Raw genomic sequence first — 25267 nt, 5'->3', positions numbered from 1 at the left:
CAGGGGTCATGCAAGGATCGATTACAATATAGTTTTATTGTTACGGCGAGCATGCAAACATCACGCGACCAAATTCCCCCAAAGCAACAATGTCAGAGTTTCTCAATCCGTTCCAAATTCTCTTGAATAACCTCAGCAATGAACTACATGAAATAGATCTACACAGTCTCATTCACGTTTGTGGAGATCTCATTCCAGGCGGACAGCGAGAAAGAATTAGTAGCGGCTGGGATGTATTCAGCATTCTACGCCAACAAAATGTCATCGGCAACGAACCGGAAAAGATGGCGAACTTGCTCGCTATTTTCAAGGTATTGAGGCCTAGGAGAAGAGATCTGGTTGTCAAGATAAAGCGGCACATTCAGGAAAATTATGAAGAGGCAGAGATGATATTGCAAGATTTCGAATCTTCTGATAGCAATCTACCATTCCCTATGATCAGTTCTATAGCTTCGACGCCGACACCTCAAGAAGACTGTTGTCGCATTCGTTGTTGTGGTTTTGCTTGTAATTTCAATCCATGTTGCGATGCCTGCTGTTGCTGCGTCATCTTAGCAATATTGTTTACGTCTCTCGCTGTCGCAGCTGCATTGGCGTGGTACACCAATATTCCTGAACTTAACAAGTATATAAATTCCAAAGATGACTTAAAACAATCCGGTCCATATGTTATCGGCGGTCTGGGATTCCTCGCAGCTTGCAGCGTTGCGTGTGGAGTTTACATCAGGCGAAGAGATGTCCAAGGTTACGCTGCGCTACCAGCCTTCCAAGAGACAAGTAGCATGGTAGCAAGCTATGCCGCCTCTGACTCTACGCGCACAAGTTATAACTCAGGAAGGGGCAGGAGGATACAACATTCAATACAGCATTCCTGTAGTTCCGGGCCATATACAGTTTCAAGTTCATTAGCCTCAAGGGCGTCTAGAGCCTCGTACGCGTCGCGTATTCCACGGCTTCTAGACGATCATGATGAGGTCGTTCCAGACGGCCCCCTGCAGGACGACTACCCTGAATTTTTTTCTCAGGACTCGGTAGATCACGATGAAGACGCGCCGATAGTGGTTTAGATTACAAGAAACGTCGCAACATTCATACAGTTCGGTTTAGTTCCCCATTCCCCCCACGCCTCTTCGTCGCAACTTTACCATGTACAATGTATCAGTTATTCGGGATGAAATTCACCTAAGCGTGAAAACTGAAAACTTTTCGCCCAAATTCAAGAGTCATTCAACTTCCGCCCCTATAAATATAGTTCAAATTGAACGCATCTTTTGCCAACGCTTTTAGCAAAAAAAAAAAAAACACAAAACCTTTCAAGTAGAGTTAGCTGATATTCCAAAGGTAGCCCAGATACAGAACAATGCTCGTGTTAGATCCGGATTGCCTTTTTGAATGGTTAGAGTGACGAAATTATCAGAAGTGCCATTTGACATTATCAATTGTTTGGAAGTTTCTTTGGAGTGCGATTTGTTTTTTAGCCACTTGGAAAGAATTGGAAAAGCCACATGTGATGAAACTCTGATTATCTAACGGATTGGCAAAGCCAAGTGAAATCAAACGCGTGGAGAGGGCCGGGGGAGAGCAGAAAGTGCCGTATTTTTATAAAAGCAGCTAGGACTAAATCTTACTGAAAACAAATGACAACTTAACTTGGAAAACATTAAGTTGACTATAACAAGGAGACTCAATGTCATTTTTACGACTGGACGGCTCAGTGCTAAACCAACCCTGTTAATTTTCAATTGCATATTTCCTTGTGTTTTCTACATCACGAAACTAATTTTGACGCTTCCTTCAATTTCAGTGAAAATAATTTTGTACCCCAGAAAAATGACTTTAAATATCGGGGTATACCTCTTTTAAAGGAGTTGAAGATTGAAGTGTCAACAGGACTGAGGGTCGTACAGGAGCGGAAGGGTCTCTGGCACGGTTCACGGGCGGAAAAAATAACAAATCACGGATCACGGATATCAAAATTTCATTTTCTCGAATCACGAAAATAAGCAAGGAACGTTCTCTTTATATCCTGCTCGGACATAAAGAAGAGTTGCAAAGCGGAGTGTTTGAAAAGAGCAAAATTGAATTAAAGCAAAATAATGCACATCTTTATTGCTGTCTTTCCCTCCTTTTATGTTAGTCATAAATTTTCCGGAAGTCTCGCGACTCAAAGAGTGGTGAAATCAAGAATTTTGTTTATTCATCATTCAAGTTCTTCACGGGTCACGCAAAACCAACCTCGTTCCCAGGGTCCCACCCTGCCCCCCCCCCCCCCCCCCAACGCCAGGAACGAGGTTGCACGCAAACCTTTGAGTCATGGATTGCAAAGAATAATTTTTTTAATTCACGTTTCACTAATCACGAATCACGAAAGTACAATCACATCTGGAGATTGTGGGTTGCATGACCATTTTTTGGTCACGTGAAAGACGTATTTATCACAAGAAAGTCACGAGGTCCGGATCTACTCTTTCTTGACCCATTTCTTTGATTAATGGGGGAAGGGGGAGGGTTTCAACCTTTTACTCTCGGTTCCCGCCCCTTTACGTAGTGGTTTCTGCCTATTTTCCCCATATATATTGCAAAATATCACGAAAGGTTGCAAATTTGTTATAATTCTCCCGGCTCCCGCCACCTTAGGAATCCCGCTTCGCGTCCTCTTCCTCCCCAGCGGGGGGGGGGGGGGGGGGGTACTCTGGCTTGTAAATGACAGGGATGATCGAATGGAGGCAAAACTCAGGACCCCAAAAAATCCCTAAGTCTTCCGACATTACCCATCCATGTCCAATATACACGACCTGATACGGATCGTAAAAACCATTAGACGAATCGTACGGTTGGTACGGTTCGTACGAGTCGTGAAACAATAGTTTACGAGTCGTACAGTTGGTGAAGTGCATATGATTAGTGGGACATAGTGTGTCCTAACAGCGCTACGAATCGTACGAGTCGTACGGTTCGTACGAGTCGTGAAACAATAGTTTACGAGTCGTACAGTTGGTGAAGTGCACATGATTAGCGAGACATAATGGGTCCGAACAGTGCTACGAATCGTACGAGTCGTACGGTTCGTACGAGTCGTGAAACAATAGTTTACGAGTCGTACAGTTGGTGAAGTGCATATGATTAGTGAGACACTGAATGGGTCCGAACAGTGCTACGAATCGTACGGTTGGTACGGTTCGTACGAGTCGTGAAACAATAGTTTACGACTCGTGCAGTTTGCTAACTGCATAGCATTAGTGATAAAGCGTGATACTGTAATCAAAACACACCAAGCATAATGTATATTTCTCGTTCTGTAAGCGTCACGTCCCCAACACGGTAAACACAATGTATATTTCTCGTTCTAAAAACGTGGAAACCCAAACACGCTTTAGAATGGCCCAAACACGCTAAACGCAATGTGTATTCTTCGTTCTATAAAAAGTGTGCTAGCGAAACTCGCTAAAAACAAAACACGGTAAACACAATGTATATTTCTCGTTCTAAAAACGTGCAAACCCAAACACGCTTTAGAAAATGTCCCAAACACGCTAAAGGCAGTGTTTCTCGTTCTAAAAACGTGCAAACCCAAACACGCTTTAGAAAATGTCCCAAACACGCTAAACGCAGTGTATTCTTCGTTCTATAAAAAGTGTGCTAGCGAAACTCGCTAAACACAACACGGTAAACACAACGTATATTCTTCGTTCTAAAAGCGTTTGAACACGGTAAACACACGTCCCCAACACGGTAAACACAATGTATATTTCTCGTTCTAAAAACGTGGAAACCCAAACACGCTTTAGAATGGCCCAAACACGCTAAGGGGTGTCGAATGGTAAATGCGAGAATTTGCGAGACGGCGAGACTGATATCTTTTTGCGAGCCCGAGACCTTTTAAGCCTTACAACCCAACCCATCCCACTAACGATTCTTTTAATAAAACAAGAATGACAATCACTTTTGAGCGTTTGAGCGTGAAGGTCGTCGAATGGTAAATGCGAGAATTTGCGAGACGGCGAGACTGATATCTTTTTTGCGAGCCCGAGACCTTTTTAGCCTTACAAAAGAAATCGAGACTCCGAGAAGGCGTCAAAGAAAAATTCGAGACGACGAGACCCCTGAAATTTGGCTAAAATTTTGCGAGACACAAAGTTTTTGGGTGGTGAATGGTCCTTCAAAAACTTTGTGTCTCGCAAAGTTTTAGCCAAATTTCAGGGGTATCGTCGTCTCGAATTTTTCTTTGACGCCTTCTCGGAGTCTCAATTTCTTTTGTAAGGCTAAAAAGATCTCGGGCTCGCAAAAAAGATATCAGTCTCGCCGTCTCGCAAAGTCTCGCATTTACCATTCGACGACCTTCACGCTCAAACGCTCAAAAGTGATTGTCATTCTTGTTTTATTAAAAGAATCGTTAGTGGGATGGGTTGGGTTGTAAGGCTAAAAAGGTCTCGGGCTCGCAAAAAAGATATCAGTCTCAAGTCTCTTAAAACATATGAACTTCACCACCAACTGAACAACTCGTAAATTTCTGTTTCACGACTCGTACGAACCGTACGATTCGTACGATACGTAGCACAGTGTTCGGACCCACCAAATATCAATAACCATATGCCCTTCACCAACTGTACGACTCGTAAACTCATTGTTTGACGACTCGTACGAACCGTACGATTCGTAGCACTGTTAAGACCCACTATGTCCCACTAATCATATGCCCTTCACCAACTGTACGACTCGTAAACTCATTGTTTGACGACTCGTACGAACCGTACGATTCGTACGATTCGTAGCACTGTTCGGACCCATTATGTCTCGCTAATCATATGCACTTCACCAACTGTACGACTCGTAAACTATTGTTTCACCGTCAATCAATGTCTCACTATCATATGCCCTTCACCAACTGTACGACTCGTAAACTCATTGTTTGACGACTCGTACGAACCGTACGATTCGTACGATTCGTAGCACTGTTAGGACCCACTATGTCTCACTATCATATGCACTTCACCAACTGTACGACTCGTAAACTCATTGTTTCACGACTCGTACGAACCGTACGATTCGTAGCACTGTTAGGACCGACTATGTCTCACTATCATATGCCCTTCACCAACTGTACGACTCGTAAACTCATTGTTTGACGACTCGTACGAACCGTACGATTCGTACGATTCGTAGCACTGTTAGGACCCACTATGTCTCACTATCATATGCACTTCACCAACTGTACGACTCGTAAACTCATTGTTTGACGACTCGTACGAATCGTAGCACTGTTAGGACCCACTATGTCTCACTATCATATGCCCTTCACCAACTGTACGACTCGTAAACTCATTGTTTGACGACTCGTACGAACCGTACTATTCGTACGAATCGTAGCACTGTTAGGACCCACTATGTCTCACTATCATATGCACTTCACCAACTGTACGACTCGTAAACTCATTGTTTCACGACTCGTACGAACCGTACGATTCGTAGCACTGTAAGGACCGACTATGTCTCACTATCATATGCCCTTCACCAACTGTACGACTCGTAAACTCATTGTTTGACGACTCGTACGAACCGTACTATTCGTACGAATCGTAGCACTGTTAGGACCCACTATGTCTCACTATCATATGCTCTTCACCAACTGTACGACTCGTAAACTCATTGTTTGACGACTCGTACGAACCGTACGATTCGTACGATTCGTAGCACTGTTAGGATCCACTATGTCTCACTATCATATGCCCTTTACCAACTGTACGACTCGTAAACTCATTGTTTGACGACTCGTACGATTCGTAGCACTGTTAGGACCGACTATGTCTCACTATCATATGCCCTTCACCAACTGTACGACTCGTAAACTCATTGTTTGACGACTCGTACGAACCGTACGATTCGTACGATTCGTAGCACTGTTAGGACCCACTATGTCCCACTAATCATATGCACTTCACCAACTGTACGACTCGTAAACTCATTGTTTCACGACTCGTACGAACCGTACGATTCGTAGCACTGTTAGGACCCACTATGTCTCACTATCATATGCACTTCACCAACTGTACGACTCGTAAACTCATTGTTTCACGACTCGTACGAACCGTACGATTCGTACGATTCGTAGCACTGTTAAGACCCACTATGTCTCACAGTAATCATACTAAGACAAAGTCATATTAAGTCTCACTAATCATATGCACTTCACCAACTGTACGACTTGTAAACCCATTGTTTCACGACTCGTACCAACCGTACGAACCGTACGAATCGTAGCACTGTTAGGACCCACTATGTCTCACAGTAATCATACTAAGTCATACTAAGTCTCACTAATCATATGCACTTGAATTCAACGTACGACTCGTAAACTCATTGTTTCACGACTCGTACGAACCGTACGATTCGTACGATTCGTAGCACTGTTAAGACCCACTATGTCTCACAGTATTAATCATACTAAGTCATACTAAGTCTCACTAATCATATGCACTTCACCAACTGTACGACTTGTAAACCCATTGTTTCACGACTCGTACCAACCGTACGAACCGTACAATTGGAGTGATGATTTTTACGATCTGTATCAGGTCGTGTATATTGGACAACCCTCACATTACCCGAAAAAATCCCTGGACCAAAAATAGCCCCTAAAAAATCCCTTGTCAAATTACCCCTAAATTGCCAGGAGGGGCAATAACATAACACAAAGAACGCTCGTTTTGTTTATTCATGATACCATTAATACGCCAAGGCCGCGCCAAGGCACTTAAGTTCGTTTTTAATACCCCAAAAAATCCTCTATCTAAATCAAGTCACCCAAAAAAATATTAGACAAATTTTCCAACTCCAAAAAATCCCGGAATCGAAAATTTCAAACCCCAAAAAATCCTTCGATCATCCCCATCATTAACAAGCCGGAGTACCCCCCTGGGTCTCCCTCCTCCCACCCCTTTTCTCCACGGCTCCCACCCTCCTGTCCCCTCCCACCAGGATCAGAGGATCAACATTACTGAGAATTTGTGGACGTCGTTATTCTCCGAAGGCGGACGAGTATTCATAGGGGGGTTTCTTCGTCCTATACGGAAGCAGACAGCCATGATCCGCATCAATCCATTTCCGATTCTTTTAAACAACCTTAGCTACGGACTAGAGGACAAGGATCTTCAAAATTTAAAAAATATTTGAATGAATTCATTCCAGGCGGCCAGCGTGAAAAAATCAAGATCGGCTGGGACGTGTTCAACATTTTACTCCGCCAAAACGTGATCGGCAGCGAAGCAGAAAAGATGGCGAACTTGCTCGCTATCATCAAGGAACTTAAAAGAAGAGATCTGGTTCATATGATTAAGAAACACATACAAGAACATTATGAACAGCCAGAGGTGGTGTTAAATTTAGTTAGATCGGCAGTGGATTCAAGCGGACTAAAACACGTGTACACCAGAAATCAAAGCGATGAACAGAGGTCTTCATCACCGTGTTGTGTACAAGATTGCTGTTGCTGTAAGCTTATGTGTTACAGCAGTCCATGTTGCGATCTGCCTTGCTGTTGTGTTATCTTAGCAATATTTTTTACATTCTTAACCGTTGCAGCCATATTGGCGTGGTTCGCCGACATTCCGGAGGTAACGCGTTACTTAAACTCCACAGATGATTTGAGAAAAGCTGGACCGTACATAATCGGTGTTTTGGCTTTCGCTGGGGTGACCCTATTCGGTGGAATGGCGGAATGACGGAACGGCACGACGGAATGGCGGAATATCCTAAAACGCGGAATGACGGAATATCCTAAAACGCGGAATTACGGAATATCCTAAAACGCGGAATTGTGAAACATTAAAAAAAGAAGCAACAACAGCAACAAAAACAAACAAACAAAAGGAAAATTATAATTGCTAACTTTCTCAGACGGCGATAATAGAATGTCGCTAAGAAGGGTGACCCTATTCGGTGGAATGGCGGAATGACGGAACGGAACGACGGAATGGCGGAATGGCGAAATATCCTAAAACGCGGAATGACGGAATATCCTAAAACGCGGAATTGTGAAACATTAAGAAAAGAAGCAACAACAGCAACAAAAACAAACAAACAAAAGGAAAATTATAATTGCTAACTTTCTCAGACAGCGATAATAAGGCTAAGAATGTCGCTAAGAATGATTCAGGTACTTTAACTTGTGGATATTCGTTGCCGTGACAGAAATGCCAACTTGTTTACAACGGCTGCTAGCAGTAGAAAACCAGTAAACAGTAAATATACCCCATAAACGAAGGGTTCTTTATATATCTTCTTAATCCTTCGAAGGATACTCGAGTGATCGAGGGAGGATTTCGTTTATATTTTACAGAGTTCTCGTCCCGCTCGAGACAATGAAACGTATAAAGCCGAAGTACGCTAACGAAGCCGTTCCAAAGAAAACGAAAGGGCCTGAAATTAACTGAGTTTGTACTGAGATATTAAAAAAAAGGAAATCTACAACAAGGGGTTTCCAGATGGTCACCCGTCCAAGTACTAACCCCGCCCAACAGGGCTTAACTTTGGCGATCGGATGAGAGCCGTTGCTTTCCATGTGGTATCAGTCCCAGACGAAGCAAAGACTTACAAGAGTCATGCAAAAAAAGAACAGAAATACCTGGTTATAACGGATCTTTTAAACGATGTTTTATAACGGATCTTTTGAAAGATGTTTTAATTGGACTAAAACTGTTATAAGCTGATTTACGCGCTCTTTCTGATACCACATGGAAAGCAACGGCTCTCATCCGATCGCCAAAGTTAAGCCCTGTTGGGCGGGGTTAGTACTTGGATGGGTGACCATCTGGAAACCCCTTGTTGTGGATTTCCTTTTTTTAATATCTCAGTACAAACTCAGTTAATTTCAGGCCCTTTCGTTTTCTTTGGAACGCTTCGTTAGCGTACTTCGGCTTTATACGTTTCATTGTCTCGAGCGGGACGAGAACTCTAGTGAAAATTGCTACCTGGTAGGTGTTGTGGAAAACAATGTGCGGGAAAACTTTAACGCGCGCCAAAGGAGTTATAATCATTTCTGTGTTTAAGTTCATTTTATTTTCAAAGCAATTAAAACTACGAAAAAATCCTGCAAGAAAAAAATCTTGCAAAAATCTTGCGCTAAATCGCGCGGGAATTAGCGCGGGATCATCCGGGACAAAACCTGGTCCGATCTGGAAAATATCGGCCCTCGCGGGACCGGAAATAAAGTAATCTGATTGGCTGATTTAGTTATTGGCCCTCGGACCGCCTTAGTCGTGTAATAAAAACGAAATCCTCCCTCGATCACTCGAGTATCCTTCGAAGGATTAAGAAGATATATAAAGAACCCTTCGTTTATGGGGTATATTTACTGTTTACTGGTTTTCTACTGCTAGCAGCCGTTGTAAACAAGTTGGCATTTCTGTCACGGCAACGAATATCCACAAGTTAAAGTACCTGAATCATTCTTAGCGACATTCTTAGCCTTATTATCGCTGTCTGAGAAAGTTAGCAATTATAATTTTCCTTTTGTTTGTTTGTTTTTGTTGCTGTTGTTGCTTCTTTTCTTAATGTCTCACAATTCCGCGTTTTAGGATATTCCGTCATTCCGCGTTTTAGGATATTTCGCCATTCCGCCATTCCGTCGTGCCGTTCCGTCATTCCGCCATTCCACCGAATAGGGTCACCCTTCTTAGCGACATTCTATTATCGCCGTCTGAGAAAGTTAGCAATTATAATTTTCCTTTTGTTTGTTTGTTTTTGTTGCTGTTGTTGCTTCTTTTTTTAATGTTTCACAATTCCGCGTTTTAGGATATTCCGTCATTCCGCGTTTTAGGATATTCCGCCATTCCGTCGTGCCGTTCCGTCATTCCACCATTCCGCCGAATAGGGTCACCCCTTTCGCTGCACTCTGGAATTTACTACTTCCGTTTCATACGAAATGATCGATCGTCAATCATCCAAGACATGAACAGCGCCAATGACCAAGTTATTTGTAGCCCAGGAAGCAACACTGCATCGAATTCGGTGCGCACTACTCCCGTTCTAACAAGGGATGATTCGTTTAATTCAAACCCGGTAACCGCTTCTTGTTCGCTATCTTCTGTTGAACCGCGCATCCCACAACTTCCCGAACTGGAGAGTGTTCCAGATGGCTTACATAAATTCGAAGACGATAACGTAGAATTTTTCACCCCGAACTCTAGCCGCTATGTCAGTCAGGTCAGTACTCTAACTCAGAGTTATGCCGATCCAGGAATTGAGACTGAGAGCGACTAAACATTAAAAATTTCCAACTGGTTCTGAAACCTGAAAATTAAACACGCGTTCTTTCTTGCATTACTTGTATGATCCGGCTAAATAAACATTTACGATTTTATTTCACGTCTAGTTCACCATATTTATATTTCAACTCCCTTCTCGTTGTTGGAAAAAATGGACAAAAAAACACTCTCTTGTGTTTGATATATTACCTAAAGTTACTTCCATGAAGGCAGAAGGATTGAATGAATATTTACTTGTCAAATAAACGGCTTTTCGTAAAGCGAATTTCCTTCCCAGCCCCGTTTCCAGGGATAACGCAGGATTGCTGTCTGTAGTATGTAATATTCCGTGTGAAAATAAAAAAGGCTTTATTTTGCAATGCAGAAAAGGCCAGAGTATGTTCTCGATGAGGCTTGAATGATTTTAAGTGTACGGAATATGTTTGTTTTGTCCCCAACCCGCAAAGGTTCCTCTTTTTCCACGAAAGAACGTAGGGGATTCCCCCGTCGTCATTTTGTCAACTCTGTTCCTCACTGGGGTACTGAAGGGTGTACATTAACATTCACACCAAAATACGGAGGTTTCTTGCCGTAGAGAACGCGAAAATTGAATAAAGTCAGTGAAAGCTTATAGAAAATTGTGTTTTTTGTCTTTGATAGTACATAATTATTTAAAAGAACAACAGAAACGACTTATGTAAAAAAAGCTCCTTCACAGGGGTCATGCAAGGATCGATTACAATATAGTTTTATTGTTACGGCGAGCATGCAAACATCACGCGACCAAATTCCCCCAAAGCAACAATGTCAGAGTTTCTCAATCCGTTCCAAATTCTCTTGAATAACCTCAGCAATGAACTACATGAAATAGATCTACACAGTCTCATTCACGTTTGTGGAGATCTCATTCCAGGCGGACAGCGAGAAAGAATTAGTAGCGGCTGGGATGTATTCAGCATTCTACGCCAACAAAATGTCATCGGCAACGAACCGGAAAAGATAGCGAACTTGCTCGCTATTTTCAAGGTATTGAAGCCTAGGAGAAGAGATCTGGTTGTCAAGATAAAGCGGCACATTCAGGAAAATTATGAAGAGGCAGAGATGATATTGCAAGATTTCGAATCTTCTGATAGCAATCTACCATTCCCTATGATCAGTTCTAGAGCTTCGACGCCGACACCTCAAGAAGACTGTTGTCGCATTCGCTGTTGTGGTTTTGTTTGTAATTTCAATCCATGTTGCGATGCCTGCTGTTGCTGCGTCATCTTAGCAATACTGTTTACGTTCTTTGCTGTCGCAGCTGCATTAGCGTGGTACACCAATATTCCTGAACTTAACAAGTATATAAATTCCAAAGATGACTTAAAACAATCCGGTCCATATGTTATCGGCGGTCTGGGATTCCTCGCAGCTTGCAGCGTTGCGTGTGGAGTTTACATCAGATATTTCAGGCCAAGAGATGTCCAAAGTTACGCTGCGCTACCAGCCTTCCCAGAGACCAGTAGCATGGTAGCAAGCTATGCCGCCTCTGACTCTACGGGCAGGAGGATACAACATTCAAGACAGCATTCCTGTAGTTCCGGGCGGTATACGGCTTCAAGCTCAGTAGCCTCCAGAGCGTCTAGAGCCTCGTACGCGTCGCGTATTCCACGGCTTCTAGACGATCATGATGAGGTCGTTCCAGACGGCCCCCTGCAGGACGACTACCCTGAATTTTTTTCTCAGGACTCGGTGGATCACGATGAAGACGCGCCGATAGTGGTTTAAGCAAAACTTAACGATAGATCAATGAATCAAAAGAGGTTTACAAGAAACGTCGCGACATTCATAGACCATGTAATGCAACAGATCATTCACCTGTTTTAAGGTGTACATGTAGTCCTTTTGACGAACCGACCATGGGAGGGTAGCGACTGGCGCTGCGGCCGATGTCAATCGTTGTAAAGGTGGGGACAAACAAAGGAACATACCGCAGTCCAAGTAGCCCCCCCCCCCCCCCGTCAATTCAAGAGCCCCTTCCCATTCAAACCCTCTTCGATTCTTCTACCCACATCAGAAAATAAACACCCCGAACGCTTATACTTGTAGCCTCCTACGCAGACATGCCCAAAGAACGTCTGCGTAGGAGGCTATAATTTGTGCAGGTAACCGGTCGTCAAGTCGCCCAATTAAATCACGGATTTATGCGTGACATGGTGATTTATGCGTGATTTTGTGATGAATGATAAATCACGAGAAAGTCCCGTGGTTAGAGACGGACCATTATTTTTTTGGAGGGGGGTGGAGGGATGAAAAATGTTGAAAAAAATTGTTTGCAGGGCCTGGAAAGACAAAATAAATTGTTTGCAAAAACGATATTTATAACAAAAAAAATAAGAATTTCGAAAAAAAAAAAATGTTTGCAGCATAAACAAAAAAAAAGGTTTTCATCCCCCCCCTCCCTGAGTATCCATTCACTGACACCGGTAAACAGAGATCAGGAGAGATGGGGGAGGGGGAGGGGAGGCAGGTACAGCAAGGTGTACCTTTTACTCTTCAGAATGATCGAGAAACAGCTTATTGGAAATTAAGAGGAATACAGATTCTGAGAAATTATGCATACTATATATGATTCTTCCGCGATAATAATGCATACTTGCGGAATTTAAGATGTCCGTCAATAATCAGCAGTATGTCTAGTGAGCGTCAATTGAGGGGCAATTGAGTTCAGCTAGCTTTTGCCTAGCTATGATTCGCCTCAATCCGTTTCCTGTTCTTCTAAATAACCTCAGCAATGAACTGGATGACAGGAATCTACAGAGCCTTATACATGTTTGTGGAGATTACATTCCCGGTGGCCAACGAGAAAGAATAAGAAGTGGTTGGGATGTATTTAACATTTTACTGCGACAAAACGTAATCGGTGGAAGCGAACCGGAAAAGATGGCGAACTTGCTTTTAATTTTCAAGGAATTAAGGCCCAGAAGAAGAGATTTAGTTCACATGATTAAACAGCACATTCGAGAACACTGCGATCAACCAGACTTCATTTTAAAGCTTGACTCATCAGCGGCCAGTTCAACGGCAAGTTTCGCGGAAATCATCAGCCGGAATAGTTCGATCAATAATGAGCTGCGGAGGTCCTCTTCTCAATGTTGTGGGCTTCATTGCTGTTGTTTTACTTGCAACTGCAATCGCTGCAATTCATGCTGTGGTCTGCCCTGTTGCTGTGTTATTTTAGCCGTACTTTTTACCTTTTTCACCATCATAGCTTCATTGGCCTGGTATGCCGATATTCCCAAAGTCAGCTCTTATTTGCGTTCGAACGATGATCTGCTTAAGACCGGACCGTATGTTATTGGTTTTCTGGGAGGATTTGCACTGACTGCTCTGTGTGCGTATATATACATCAGATGTGCATGTGTTAGGCAAAGGAATAACCGAAATTACGCAGTAATCCCAAGCACAGAGAACAACAGTAACATACAATCACAGCGCGTCGCTGAACCGGTGCCGACACTAACCTCGCGTGCTCACCCCGGACCCCCTGACTCGCCGATCACGGATTTAAGTTCGATTGTGTCCGAGTGTGAGACAGCTCCAGACGGTTTGCAGCAGGACAACTTTATGGTAGCGTTTCCCAAGGAAACGGGTCAAGAAGAAGAACTGTTTTTTACTCCAAAGGAGAGACCAGGAGAAAAGGAATTAGAGAAAGTGTTTGATAACAAATAAGATTGTATAAAACTGAACATTGTCTGCTGTGCGTCATCTTGATTTGAAAGTTGAACCCACTGAAACAGAAAAAGATAAGGGACTGGTCAATAAGTATCAGGGGGGGTGGGCCGGAGCAATTGGAAAAGTGGTGGCTCGAAAATTTGTGACCCACCCCTTCCGTCTGGCTCAAAACTGACTAACCCACCCCTGACAGGGGGTTGAAAAAATACATGACCCACCCCCTTTGCTAAAAAAATCAAGGGACCTATCATGTCTTTATCATCTGTTAGGGGTTGGAGATTTTTTATTTGACTTCAGCTTTTAAAGTGAAATTCCCTACATAGACATTTTCCCTGATGGACACTGCTGTTCCATATACGTCTTTTTCCATTTCTTAACACACCAAAGAAGGATGAATTTATCACTTCTCATACTAGCCTTTTGCAAGTTTTCCACATATTTGTGTGTAATGTTCATGGGGAAATTTAGACACAAACATATGCAAAAAACTGAATCAGTATATGATATTAATTCATAATCAATTATAGAAGAAGTATTTTTATACAGGAATTAATAACATAAAATACAACCACTGTCCATCATTCATATTTGCAAATTGTTTGATAAAAGAGTTAACTGGTATTAAAAGGCCTAAAGCCCAGCGTGAATCTATGCAGGTTGAAGAGAGTCAGATAAAACTGACGATATGATTACAAGCCATCTAGGGGGGTCAGGGGGCATGCTCCCCCGGGAAATTTTTATATTTGGGCCTTTTGAAATCGCTAGAAATTCATTTAAAACTGCTTACATGGAGAAATTTATCAATTTTATATACTGATGAATACAACTTTTCTTGGAACTATAACAGTTAAAAGTTAGTGAATCAATAAGATGACCCACCCCCTACGTGTAGATCAAAATAACATAACCCACCCCTTTTCGAGGGCTCAAAAACTGATGACCCACCCCCTTTCTGCTCCGGCCCACCCCCCCTGTACTTATTGACCAGTCCCTAACCAGTCCGGTGTAAAGTTTACATAGTGTTCGGTCTAGTTAACCGTAGCCTGCGTAGCTGGCGGTATTGTTGGGTTTTTAAGCGCCCACCAGCAAGCGGCGACGGTAGTTCCTAAACTCGATGACAACTTCGTTGTTTTATAATCCACCTTACACTGCGATGATGCTAGATACCTATTTTAAAGTTCCTCTAATTCCACGAAAGCGGGGATCACTGTCAACTGATGTTCTTCAGAGGGGTGCTAAGGATTGGACCACTTCCTTTTTTGAGGGGAAGGGGGTGGTGGGGTTGGGAAATTTCCAAAAAGCATTCCTGCATAGAATAAACGGCTGGAAAAAAAATCGAGCAAGGGAAAAAAATCTTTAAAAAAATTCATACACAACCTGAAGGTAAAAAAAAAACATATATTGCCCAACTCCCCCCCCCCCCTCCCATCAAAAACTAATGGTCCATTCCTTTGGCTCCAATACAGTACATTCAGCTGTTCATTTACAACAGAATGACTTGTAGGTTTTCAAACGTAGGAAACAAACGAATGAAAAAAAAAATCATCGAGAATTTCTCGCAGAATATTGTTGTCACCAATCACACGCTATTAAAAAAAAAGCTCCACAATCCGTTCCAAGATCTTTTTTAAAACAAAAATTAACGAGACTTTACGCGTATTTTTGAAACTCGCGTTGCGAGAAGGCTAGCAATTTCCAATCACTCGTTTAGACTTCTACCCGGATGAATTCTTTTCTGTACGTTAATTTCTTTCTTGTAGGAAAATTGAAAGAAAGTGTCTTAAATTGGTATCTTAGCAAATGGACGGGAGAGAAGGAGGTTACGGTGGATGGGTGGGGTTTACTTCCCAGTACCTAAGGGGCTTAAACTTGATACAGCTCTCTATTTCCTCGTATTTTTCTTTGATCGTTTAACACGCATAAACAGTCGTAAACGCACTAAAAAATAGCCCGGCTGGGAACAGTCTTATGACGTGCATTATCTCCGTTACTGCATCATAAGATTGCAACGGGGTGCCAAGATCTTATTTATTCTTACAATATCAATTAATTGTAGAAAGATTATTAGAATAAAGGGAATACTGATTTGTACAATGGAGTATTGAAGACGAAAAGCAAGAAAGGGTGTGTGTGTGTGTGTGTGTGTGGGGGGGGGGGGGGGGGGTGGGAGGAGAGTTGAGAACAAAAAGCCTACTTCTTGTGCACCAGTCAAAATAATGGAAAAAAAATAATGCAAAGTGTAAATCATTTATTATGAAACAATACCAAACAACACAATAAAAACAATTTCAAGTGACATAATTATCTCATGACAGTGTGACTTTGTTTAAAAAATTCCTACTAAAAAACATGCCCCTTTTTAATTCAGCCATGTTGGTTTTAAAAAACTTTCATAGTACTTTTATACAGTATGGTAAAAGTTGAGTATATAATAGTTTTAAATCTTTTCACAGTACTTTATATGGTTGAAGTAGGGTGTATTATATGGCTTTGGTTTCAAAATTATGCATAGTTCAACAAAATTGTCTGTGGCAGAGCCATGGTTGACCCACCGAACAAACAAAAGATCTGACTTTGAACGTTTCCAATATTGAAGCAAGAATTAAGCTTAGTGGGGCAAGACAGGTGGTATATGGAAGCTGAAAGCCAATGGTTGGAACTGGGGTTGATATTAAAAGAAAACATTGCAACATTGCATGGTAGTTTGCAATAAAAAAGCACCAAGAAGCAGTAGCAACTAAGAAAGGGTGGGAACCTTTAGTTAGAGGTACAAAAAGTGGAAGGTTTAGACCCCCTGTCTTGCCCCATGGTTAAGTTTAGTGTCACAGAAGGTCGCCATTATGTTCTTCATGGACTGCTGTGATGGTTTAAGCAGTCTTGGCAAAACCCACACGGTTGTTTCCCATGTCAAACTCGGTGTAGTACGGGCCAATGAATACATCTCCCAGAATCCACAGGGGACCAGCAGGGACATCAATACCAAGGAATCCGCTGATGCATTCTGTCTGGCCCATCATCGACACCTATGAAAACAACACTTAGCTGTCAATTTAGAGCTGACTATATAAATCAACTAGTATGCTACACATTTTAGATGATGAATTGCAACTGCCAAATCCTCAATAACAAATTTGGAACTAAATTTTTCTTATTTCTTGTCCCCAGAGCCACTTGTCCTTCTTAGCCAGCTGAGCCTGGGTAACAATGGAACAAGTGGCTCTGCAGACACATGGTTTGATTGGCTAAATTTTAAACAAAGAGAATTTAAATCTAACCAAACAACTCAACCATACCAAAGGGATTTCAAAACTGTTGATTTGATTTGCTAAATTTAAATTTCCTTTGTTTAAGATCTAGCCAATCAAGTCATGTGTCCACAGAGCCACTTGTTTCTTGTGCCCCGGGCTCAGCCGGCTAAGAGGGACAAGCAGCTCTGGGGATCTGGGGAGGAGAATGAATTTTACCAAGGTAATATTTGTAGAAAATGGATTTATGATAAACTGTTATTTGCCAGGATTTCTTTAAAACAAAAGCTAACATCTAACAGATAATTGTCTGGGGGGGGGCCCCCACCCCCCGTAAGTGGACACCTTTCATAAGCGAATACTTTCTCTGGTCCCAAGAGTGTTTGCTTTGACAAAGGTTTGACTGTGTGAACATTCATCGTTTCTTCACATCTATATAGAATCTTTACAACAACATTTATTTTCATACATAACAAACCTTGAGAACATAATCCTTTCCAGTTAGTGTGAATTTCTTTCCAGCAAGGATAAAGTCAATTGCTGGGAGAGAGTCAATCTTGCTGCAGTCAATGAGGTACTGAAATTGGGAAATATGAAACAAACAAGTGTTAGATTTTCAGAGGTACATGAACACTTATACCACAAAAAAATGTAATGAGGTGTTAACATCAGAAACGACCACAGAGAAATGTCTGTTTACCTATGACAAGTGTTTTGGTAGTTATAAATGCAGTGTCTATCTTACTTGTGATGCAACCATGATAGAAAGTGTGCTTAAGAGAGGTGACTGGTAATTGGAGCATACAAAATAATATAAGTGCTTATATTATGTTTGGAATAATTGTCTAGTTAAATAAAAGAAATGTCAGTGCACTGATTGGAGGTTTTAAATGTTTAGCGTTTTCACATGACCATGGCCTTATGGTCACCTTTTCCGTTTGCTGTTCACGTTTAAATGGCAGGAAGGGCCAGGTTTTTTGCCATTAAAAATTATTGTAAGTTGAGCCTTTGTTTGAAGTCGAAAAAAAAATCCAATCAAATAAATTCATGGTTTTTAGGCAATAAAAATAAAGCACTTTGGCCTGATGGAAAATGTCACGGTGGCACAAAACAAGTCAGACACCTTGCTAAAATTTGAAACCAGGGCAACCGGAAACTGCAAACACCTAACTGCAAACTTCAGTTTCCCATAAAAACCCTTATGCTAAAGGTCATTAATAATTGGACACCCACCTCTCCGCTAACAATAGGTGTGGCACCAATCATGGTGTTCAACTTCTTGACCTCCTCAGTTGGTCCACCAATGAGTGACGTGCCGGTGTCAGCAATGGCCTGGCAACCACCCTCACAGAAAGTAGTTCCATTGACATTCATACTGAAAAAAAAGATTTTTAATGTATTGTAATGGTCAGTGTACACTGAAAGACAATGTACTATGAATTTGCATTGAGGTGATATATGGGACCACTGAAGTGTGCCTAAAAAGGGGAAAGAGGGTTAGACAGAGGTCTTTGTTTATGCACACTGATAAGTAATCCAATCCAACCAAACTCATAATGATGGTTTTATTCACTTAATATTTAATTTCCATGTATTTCAGTTAAATTATGTAATAGAAGGCTACAAAAACAGAAGTAAACAAAATGATGAAAGTCATAAAAATTAATGTTGCTGACCAGCTAATGCCAGATTAAATCCAGTACAGTTAAAATCTGTTATTTTGAACCATCAGGGGAAACAAAAAATAGTTCGAAATAGTGGGAGTTTGAAATAGCCCATAGTAAATGAATGAAGGGCAAATTCAAGGGAGATGGGTTTTAGTTCGAAATAACGTAGACTGTCCACAGCCTCTCGATTTTTCAACAAAACACAAAAAGCAAACGGAGCGGCGAAAAAGCAAACAGCGGGTGCGCGGCATGTGGGGGGAGGGGGCGGAGCGGCGGCGGCCGCCCCCTTGCTTCTTCCGTTTTGCGTTGGCGTCCAGTTCTCTCGCCATTCTCATCATGCGGTCAACGGTCGAAAAAAAAACACGAAAAATAGAGGGTTGTGGGCAGTCTAGAAATAACGGGGAATTGAAAATAACCGAGTTTGAATTAGCGGGGTTTAACCGTAGTGTTCATCTCATCCTTTACTAGAACGTTTAAAGCAATGGCCATTGTGGCCACAGCATGTGGTTTGCATTCATTTTGCAAATTTTGAATTTACATGTACATGATTATGCAACAAGGGCAGGCCCAGTTTTTATAAATCAAGGAATTGGACACTATTGATTTTAAAAACCTAAACAAACAAGTTGTTTAGCAAGCTTACCTGTCCATCTTGAACTGCCAATATCCCTTCTTGGTAACAGGAACATAAGTGAAATCGCCGGTGTAATGTTGTGGATCAGAGCCACCAAAGATCAGTTCACCACCTGAAGAGGCAGATGCATCTCTAGAAAGGAACAATTAAAAACTTTGTATTTCTAGAGTTAGGAAGAAGTGATCACTATTACTGCCTACATAAATTGTGACACAATGTTGGCTGGATCAAACAAGAATGACAGTTGGCAAGCCGCGACAAGAATTTTAACTCTCAACTTGCAAACTTGACTTACATAGAGGATAATACCCATGGTTGCGCGGAGATATGAAATTTATCTTCGAGTGTTCAAATCGATATCTCACGAGTGAGCGCAAGCAACCGTGTATTATTCTGTTTATTATATAAACCTACTAATTGCGATGTTTTTGATGATTTTCCGAAGATTTCCGACCATTTTCCGAAAATTTTCAAAATGTTGTCCGAAGGTTGTACGAATGATTCCGAACATTAAATTTTTCCGAAAATTTCCGAAGATTACCGAGGAAGATCCGAAGATGTTTCGACTTAATATCGATTTAATTTGGCTCATTGAGCATTGAAACATGGCAAATATGTGAACTGATTGGTCAAAAATGATATCACACATGTGTGGATATCATTTTTATCCACACATGTGTGATACCATTTTTCTCGATTTGCTACCACTCGCTAAACCACTGCAGTTTATATAATAAAGTCAACTCTCTCTAAGACGGATACCGTTGGGACTGGCTCCAACTGTGTTATAGAGAGGTGTCCGTCTCATAAGGAACTCAGTTACAGTAAAATGACTGAAAAATGACAGGGATGGGACCAAAAGCAGGTGTCCGTCTTATAGAGGTGTCCCTTAACAGAGAAATGACTGTATAAATACCCCTTGTGAATCTAGAGTTCAGTGTGTTGACCATTAGGCAAACATGCCACCCACAGAATAGGTGTGAAAGGAAAATGAAAACGTTTTAACTCTTACAACTTAACTTTTATTTGACTTGGCCTTCAGAAATAGTAATGTATGTTACAATTATGATATAATTTATACTTAAGCTGCATTTAAGTGTACCGGTATTTCAAAACATACCTATTAAGGTAAAAGGAGAAAACAGGCTTCTGGACAAGACTTTGTTGGACCATGTTATAAAATACTGGTACAACACCATCCACTGATATCGTATCGTATCCCATGCCAAGGATTCCATCAAACTTGGCTGCAACAAATGCTACCCCTGGTTCCTTCAATGCCTCCGCAAATGTCTGGTGTTTCACAGTTAAACCAGCAATCTACAACAGTTAACAAACAGCTCAAGTTACCTTATGATAAGCCAGTACCCATAATCTTATACTTCTGAATGACGAGCTGAGACATTGTGAGAATAAAGTGTCTTGTTTAAACATTAAACAAAGACCCCCCAAAGGTTATAATAAACTAGAATCTTGATTGTAAATGAAGAGAAAGACACGGTTTAAAATTGGTTTGAATCCCCCCACCCATCTAGAAATTCCAGTTAGGTAGCCCCACACTCTAAAAAGTTTGCCTTTTGAGCCCCCCCCCCCCCCGCACCCTCTGGGAGGTTCCAATGACCTTCCATGGGGTGGGTATGGATATTTTTTGGAAAGTTCTGCACATTTCTTTAACTCTCAATTTCTCAAAACTACTGATAATCGAACCAGAAAGTGTCATTTCCATCGGATCTGCTTCACCAAGTCAAAGATAGCATATTTACCCCCGATCTTTCGAACTCTCGAATTCTCAAAGAAGTTTTTTTTCCTTCAAGCTTCAAGAACTTCTCAGACTGTGCATGTAATAACCCTGTTGCGGGTACATACAATGTACCTCTACATTATCTGTACTCAGGAATCCCTCCATGCTTCCGCTGCCATATTGGATTTTAAATTCGGTTCCATTTTTCTGGTATGTGCTGGACTTGGTGCTGTCATACTTGTCGTGCAACACTACGGAGAGATCATGTTGTAGTTATTAGGAACATGGCAAAGTGAAGATGTCAAAATATTGGTTTACTCACTTACTACGTGTACAATGTACATGTTCTACTCAAACAGAAAAACTCATAAGAATTGATTTGTGGACGCTAGCTTTTGAAAGATGTACGGAGTGTAACTAGGAGGGAATCAATATGTAAATTTGCCACTTAATTCACAGATTTCAGATACAGGAGGTGGGGAAGGGGGACATGGCTTAATTTTGATGTCACCAATAACCCTAAGAGCTGAGGTAGATTTTATAAATGCCAGAGGCAGATCTAGGGGGAGGGTGCAGGGGATGCAACCCCTCCCCCCCAGATGACCTGCGGCTTTCCAATACAACTGGTATTCTACAAAAAACAGTCGGTTACGCCATTTCTTAGTGGTGCACCCCCTCACAAAAAAATCCTGGATCCGTTCCTGTGACGAATGAAAAATGACAGACTGTTCAGGAAAAATATGATGATTGTTTTCTGACAACAAGTTTCCTTTTTACTTACGCAAAAAATATACCTAAAGTGGTAACAGTATGTAGAAATTGTTACAATTTGAAATAGTAACTTACGACAGGCAATGTTGGTGTAAGGGCACTTTTTGGAGGGAACCCACAAATTGGAAGACCCAGTGTCAAAAACAACTTTGAATGGTTGTCCTGGAGTTCCGATCGTTATGCTTCCATAATACTGTGCATCAAGATAGTTGGACAGTGGCTCGGGGCCGCCATATTCTGCTGTATATTTGTAGTGTAACCCTTGTCGCGCTTTCTCCAATAGGTCCTTCTCGCTAATTCCAACATCCTTAAGAGTATTTCGGATGGATCGAAATTTGTGCAGAGGGACCCTACAAGAAAAGAGAAAATTCACATTTAACTTACTCTAGTTTCTGTATTATAAGGTTTCTAGGAGTATTGCTACTTCCCCTGGATGGGAAATAAGAGTTGCTGGAAAGGAATGACTCTGACTAGGGCTCAGACAGTATACCTGCCAACTTTTTTGGGGTCAAAGGCATGAGATTTTTATCCTGAGAGTGCTAGGATTTCCGGAGAGGACACGACCATTTCTGAAGATTCCTGAAGATGTCCAAAGTATTCTGAAGACGTTTAAAACATATCACATTCCCAGTCCTAGGAGGTGTTTTGCTAAACACGACCTTGTTCCCAATGCTTTTCTTGTCAAAACTCTGAGTTTTCGGGGAAAGTATCCTCATTTACTCATTTTATATGGAGTTTTTGTTTTTCACATTGGTTCGAGTTAACATTTTTTTTTGGAAAGTGTGTTAGTTATGGTTGTAATAACTCACATTTTTTGACTAGGTGTGAGAAATTTGTTAGTAAGCGTGAGTTGGCGCTAGATCAAAGTTTTCAACTCACAGGCACGAGACTCACGCCTAAGGCGTGAGAGTTGGCAGGTATAACACAGGAATCTTTCAATCTGAAGTCCAGTGCAATAAACATTAAGGTATTAGAACTGCTATAAGGTCAAAAATAAACCATACCTAAAAACTCGCTCTTTTCAAAGATATTAATAAAGTTAACACAAATACAAGAGATGGGGGCTTCTTTTAGCTTAGAAGTGGAGAAAAAAAAAGGCGAAAGTTGGTTGCTATAAGCGCCATTTTGCGATGTTAATGATTAGCGCTCTCCTCCGTCGATATGACCTCGTGTTGACAGCAATATTACTTGAATCTGCTTTACAACATGCGATCGTATCTACGCAGTTCGACGAATTTTAGTAAAAGACGGCAAAATTCTTTCGTATTTCATCTTCAAATATAATTCGAAAGCATCGACTAAATCTATGCCTCTTTTTAAGCCTTCTAAAGCTCACAAAAAGCTGTCTTGATATCCGACCCTCGCAGAGCCCAGAAAAGACGCAGCATGAGTTCCGTAACGCAATTGCGAAATTTGGCGTTGCTATGTGTATCAATTTGTTTACGCCGCCATGTTCTCCGACAGTAATCGGAAAATCCGTATTTTTTCGTGCTTGTTCGTGTAGCAATCGTAACATGCGGCCTTAAAACATGAAAGCGGTCTACCTCTGAGAATTCAATATGGCGTCGAAAACAGAGCGTCGAACGCACATTCCTGCTTACATTCGCTATCGCCGCTGTAACAGACCGCCTCGAAAGGTACTTGCAATTTAAAGGTGTAGAATTGTCGATCTCAGTGAAATTTGCACTGTTTATTTGTGTATGTCGGGAAACTGTGTGTGAATACCCGGAGCGGCCCAGACATTTTAAATGCTGTCTGGGCACACATAAAAAAATATCTATCTCCAGAAGTATGCTGGCAACTCCGGGATTTGTAGGTAATTAAACGTTTCTACAATCGGCTCCAGTTGAATATCTCTTATCTTTTAGGAAGCCGTAAATCGGCAATCTTTAATTTTATGGCCTGCGATTTAACCGGAATTCACACCTAAGGTGTGAAAATTGACACCTCGTATATCATTTCCTGAATGTCCAGGTCTTGTTTAATAAGCCTATGTAACTTTTATTTTGAAAAATGATTTAATGTTTGAGTTATAATTTTAAATTGGACATGTTTATAGCAGTTCTACTACCTTAAGTTACTGTGCTTCTTTACAATCAAGAAGTTTTTTATACTTCATGGATATGTTTCAGATATTTTTTTTCTGTTTTGATTTCGACAGCTGAAAGACAAGATTGACAGTGAAATTAAGATAGTATTTGTTCAACCATCCCATTTAACGAATGGAAGATTTTACTCCCTCACGACAGGGAGCTAGTAGTTTTCCACCTTGCTTGCTAAAATAATATCAGAGCATTGTGAAATTTGCCATATTTTTGTATAGATGTTCAAAGCACAGAGTTTGAATAGCATACTTTAGCAGACATTGGATTAAATTTTTTTCAAAGAGGGATTTGAATAGTGCTTTGCCCTCTCAAAAAATTTCAAAAAAATAAAATAGCTTTATGAAACGTGCGTTTTCGTTTTGCAAAACCAAGTTACAAAACTTTGCTTCCTTGTTGGAACTGAAACAAAGATTTCACTTTTTCACAGCAGGAAACCAAGCTAGTAGTTCTACACTTGCGACACTTTCTTGAAGATTTTGCAAATGAACCCAACAAAAGTCTTGCAAAATAAGTTAATAGAAAGCGTGAATTGATATACTGCTTTAACAAAAACACGATTTGTATTTTCATGCTTACGAATTACACCAAACAACAAAGAAAATTCTTGCATGCTTTGTGAACGGATCGAAAGCAAAGAAAGAGAAATTCGGCGAAGTTTGAAGGAGGTCATGAAGACAGTACTTTCCGTGGAAAATACAGGCCAGCAAAGATCTTGAAAATTCTTGTTCTTAGTTACATACAACTGGAATGAGCTTTACATCTTGACTTTCGTGCGCAATAAAAGATCGTCAAAGAACTTCGCCTTGAAAACATTTTTGTGTTCACAAAAAGACTTCCGTTTGTGCTTGTAGCGGCCTCCGATCTCTATAATTCATGTTTTGCAGATCGGTTGCTAAACTAAGCAGATTAATCTTACCTTATAGCAGCCTGAGAAAGGCTCACCACAAAAAGAGCCACGAAGATAACAGAGAACTGCATGGTGAAATGTAAAAGCTCTTGAACCAAAGGAGACCGAAATGAATGGTGCAAAAGCGTTTTATACACCAAACCACGTGACAAACATCACAACTTTGTCACGAGACTTCACGAGACTCCCAGCGCGTCAGCAACATGCAATACATCAATAAACTGTCGTTAGCCACATTCCTC

General features: G+C 41.3%; 4 protein-coding genes and 3 pseudogenes across 5 annotated transcripts; 5 read left to right on the top strand and 2 right to left on the bottom strand.

Moving 5' to 3' along the window:
• The first annotated feature begins 56 nt into the window (after window positions 1-56).
• Window positions 57-1309, top strand: LOC144631989 (uncharacterized). Its single transcript, XM_078490576.1, has one exon. It carries the CDS (start codon window positions 90-92, stop codon window positions 1065-1067), a length of 978 nt encoding a protein of 325 aa, XP_078346702.1. The 5' UTR covers window positions 57-89; the 3' UTR covers window positions 1068-1309.
• A 5693-nt stretch (window positions 1310-7002) lies between these two features.
• LOC144631369 (uncharacterized) lies at window positions 7003-10650 on the top strand (annotated as a pseudogene). Its single transcript, XR_013566720.1, has 2 exons — window positions 7003-7694; window positions 9875-10650. The product of XR_013566720.1 is annotated as an uncharacterized LOC144631369 (transcript).
• LOC144634105 (5S ribosomal RNA) lies at window positions 8458-8575 on the bottom strand (annotated as a pseudogene).
• LOC144634096 (5S ribosomal RNA) lies at window positions 8713-8832 on the top strand (annotated as a pseudogene).
• Window positions 10651-11014: 364 nt separating the features above from the next.
• On the top strand, window positions 11015-12538 carry LOC144631366 (uncharacterized). The gene has a single exon (XM_078489790.1). It carries the CDS (start codon window positions 11046-11048, stop codon window positions 12006-12008), a length of 963 nt encoding a protein of 320 aa, XP_078345916.1. The 5' UTR covers window positions 11015-11045; the 3' UTR covers window positions 12009-12538.
• A 68-nt stretch (window positions 12539-12606) lies between these two features.
• Window positions 12607-14131, top strand: LOC144631364 (uncharacterized). Its single transcript, XM_078489789.1, has one exon. The coding sequence runs from the start codon at window positions 12969-12971 to the stop codon at window positions 13950-13952; it is 984 nt and encodes a 327-aa protein (XP_078345915.1). The 5' UTR covers window positions 12607-12968; the 3' UTR covers window positions 13953-14131.
• Window positions 14132-16183: 2052 nt separating this feature from the next.
• Window positions 16184-25195, bottom strand: LOC144631360 (lysosomal aspartic protease-like). Its single transcript, XM_078489784.1, has 8 exons — window positions 25035-25195; window positions 22089-22363; window positions 21375-21493; window positions 20622-20821; window positions 19511-19633; window positions 18434-18575; window positions 17679-17777; window positions 16184-16978 (listed from the first exon to the last, which is right to left on the bottom strand). The coding sequence occupies exons 1-8, from the start codon at window positions 25094-25096 to the stop codon at window positions 16823-16825; spliced, it is 1176 nt and encodes a 391-aa protein (XP_078345910.1). The 5' UTR covers window positions 25097-25195; the 3' UTR covers window positions 16184-16822.
• Window positions 25196-25267: the final 72 nt, after the last annotated feature.

This window comes from Oculina patagonica, chromosome 12 (genome assembly GCF_052425735.1).
Source record: "Oculina patagonica isolate OP01 chromosome 12, crgOcupat, whole genome shotgun sequence".
NCBI lineage: Eukaryota > Metazoa > Cnidaria > Anthozoa > Scleractinia > Oculinidae > Oculina > Oculina patagonica.
The sequence above is the reverse complement of the archived record's forward strand: the minus strand, read 5'-3'. Positions and strand labels throughout refer to the sequence as shown.

Bases quoted from the DNA above. Each gene is read 5' to 3' on its own strand.
- LOC144631360 (XM_078489784.1), bottom strand. From the start codon at position 25,096: ATGCAGTTCTCTGTTATCTTCGTGGCTCTTTTTGTGGTGAGCCTTTCT. The intron at 22,364-25,034 runs GTAAGATTAATC...CTTTTCTTGTAG, and splicing joins CTTTCTCAGGCTGCTATAAG to GGTCCCTCTGCACAAATTTC. The intron at 19,634-20,621 runs GTATGTTTTGAA...GTTCCTTTCTAG, and splicing joins TTCTCCTTTTACCTTAATAG to AGATGCATCTGCCTCTTCAG.
- LOC144631366 (XM_078489790.1), top strand. From the start codon at position 11,046: ATGTCAGAGTTTCTCAATCCGTTCCAAATTCTCTTGAATAACCTCAGC.
- LOC144631989 (XM_078490576.1), top strand. From the start codon at position 90: ATGTCAGAGTTTCTCAATCCGTTCCAAATTCTCTTGAATAACCTCAGC.
- LOC144631364 (XM_078489789.1), top strand. From the start codon at position 12,969: ATGATTCGCCTCAATCCGTTTCCTGTTCTTCTAAATAACCTCAGCAAT.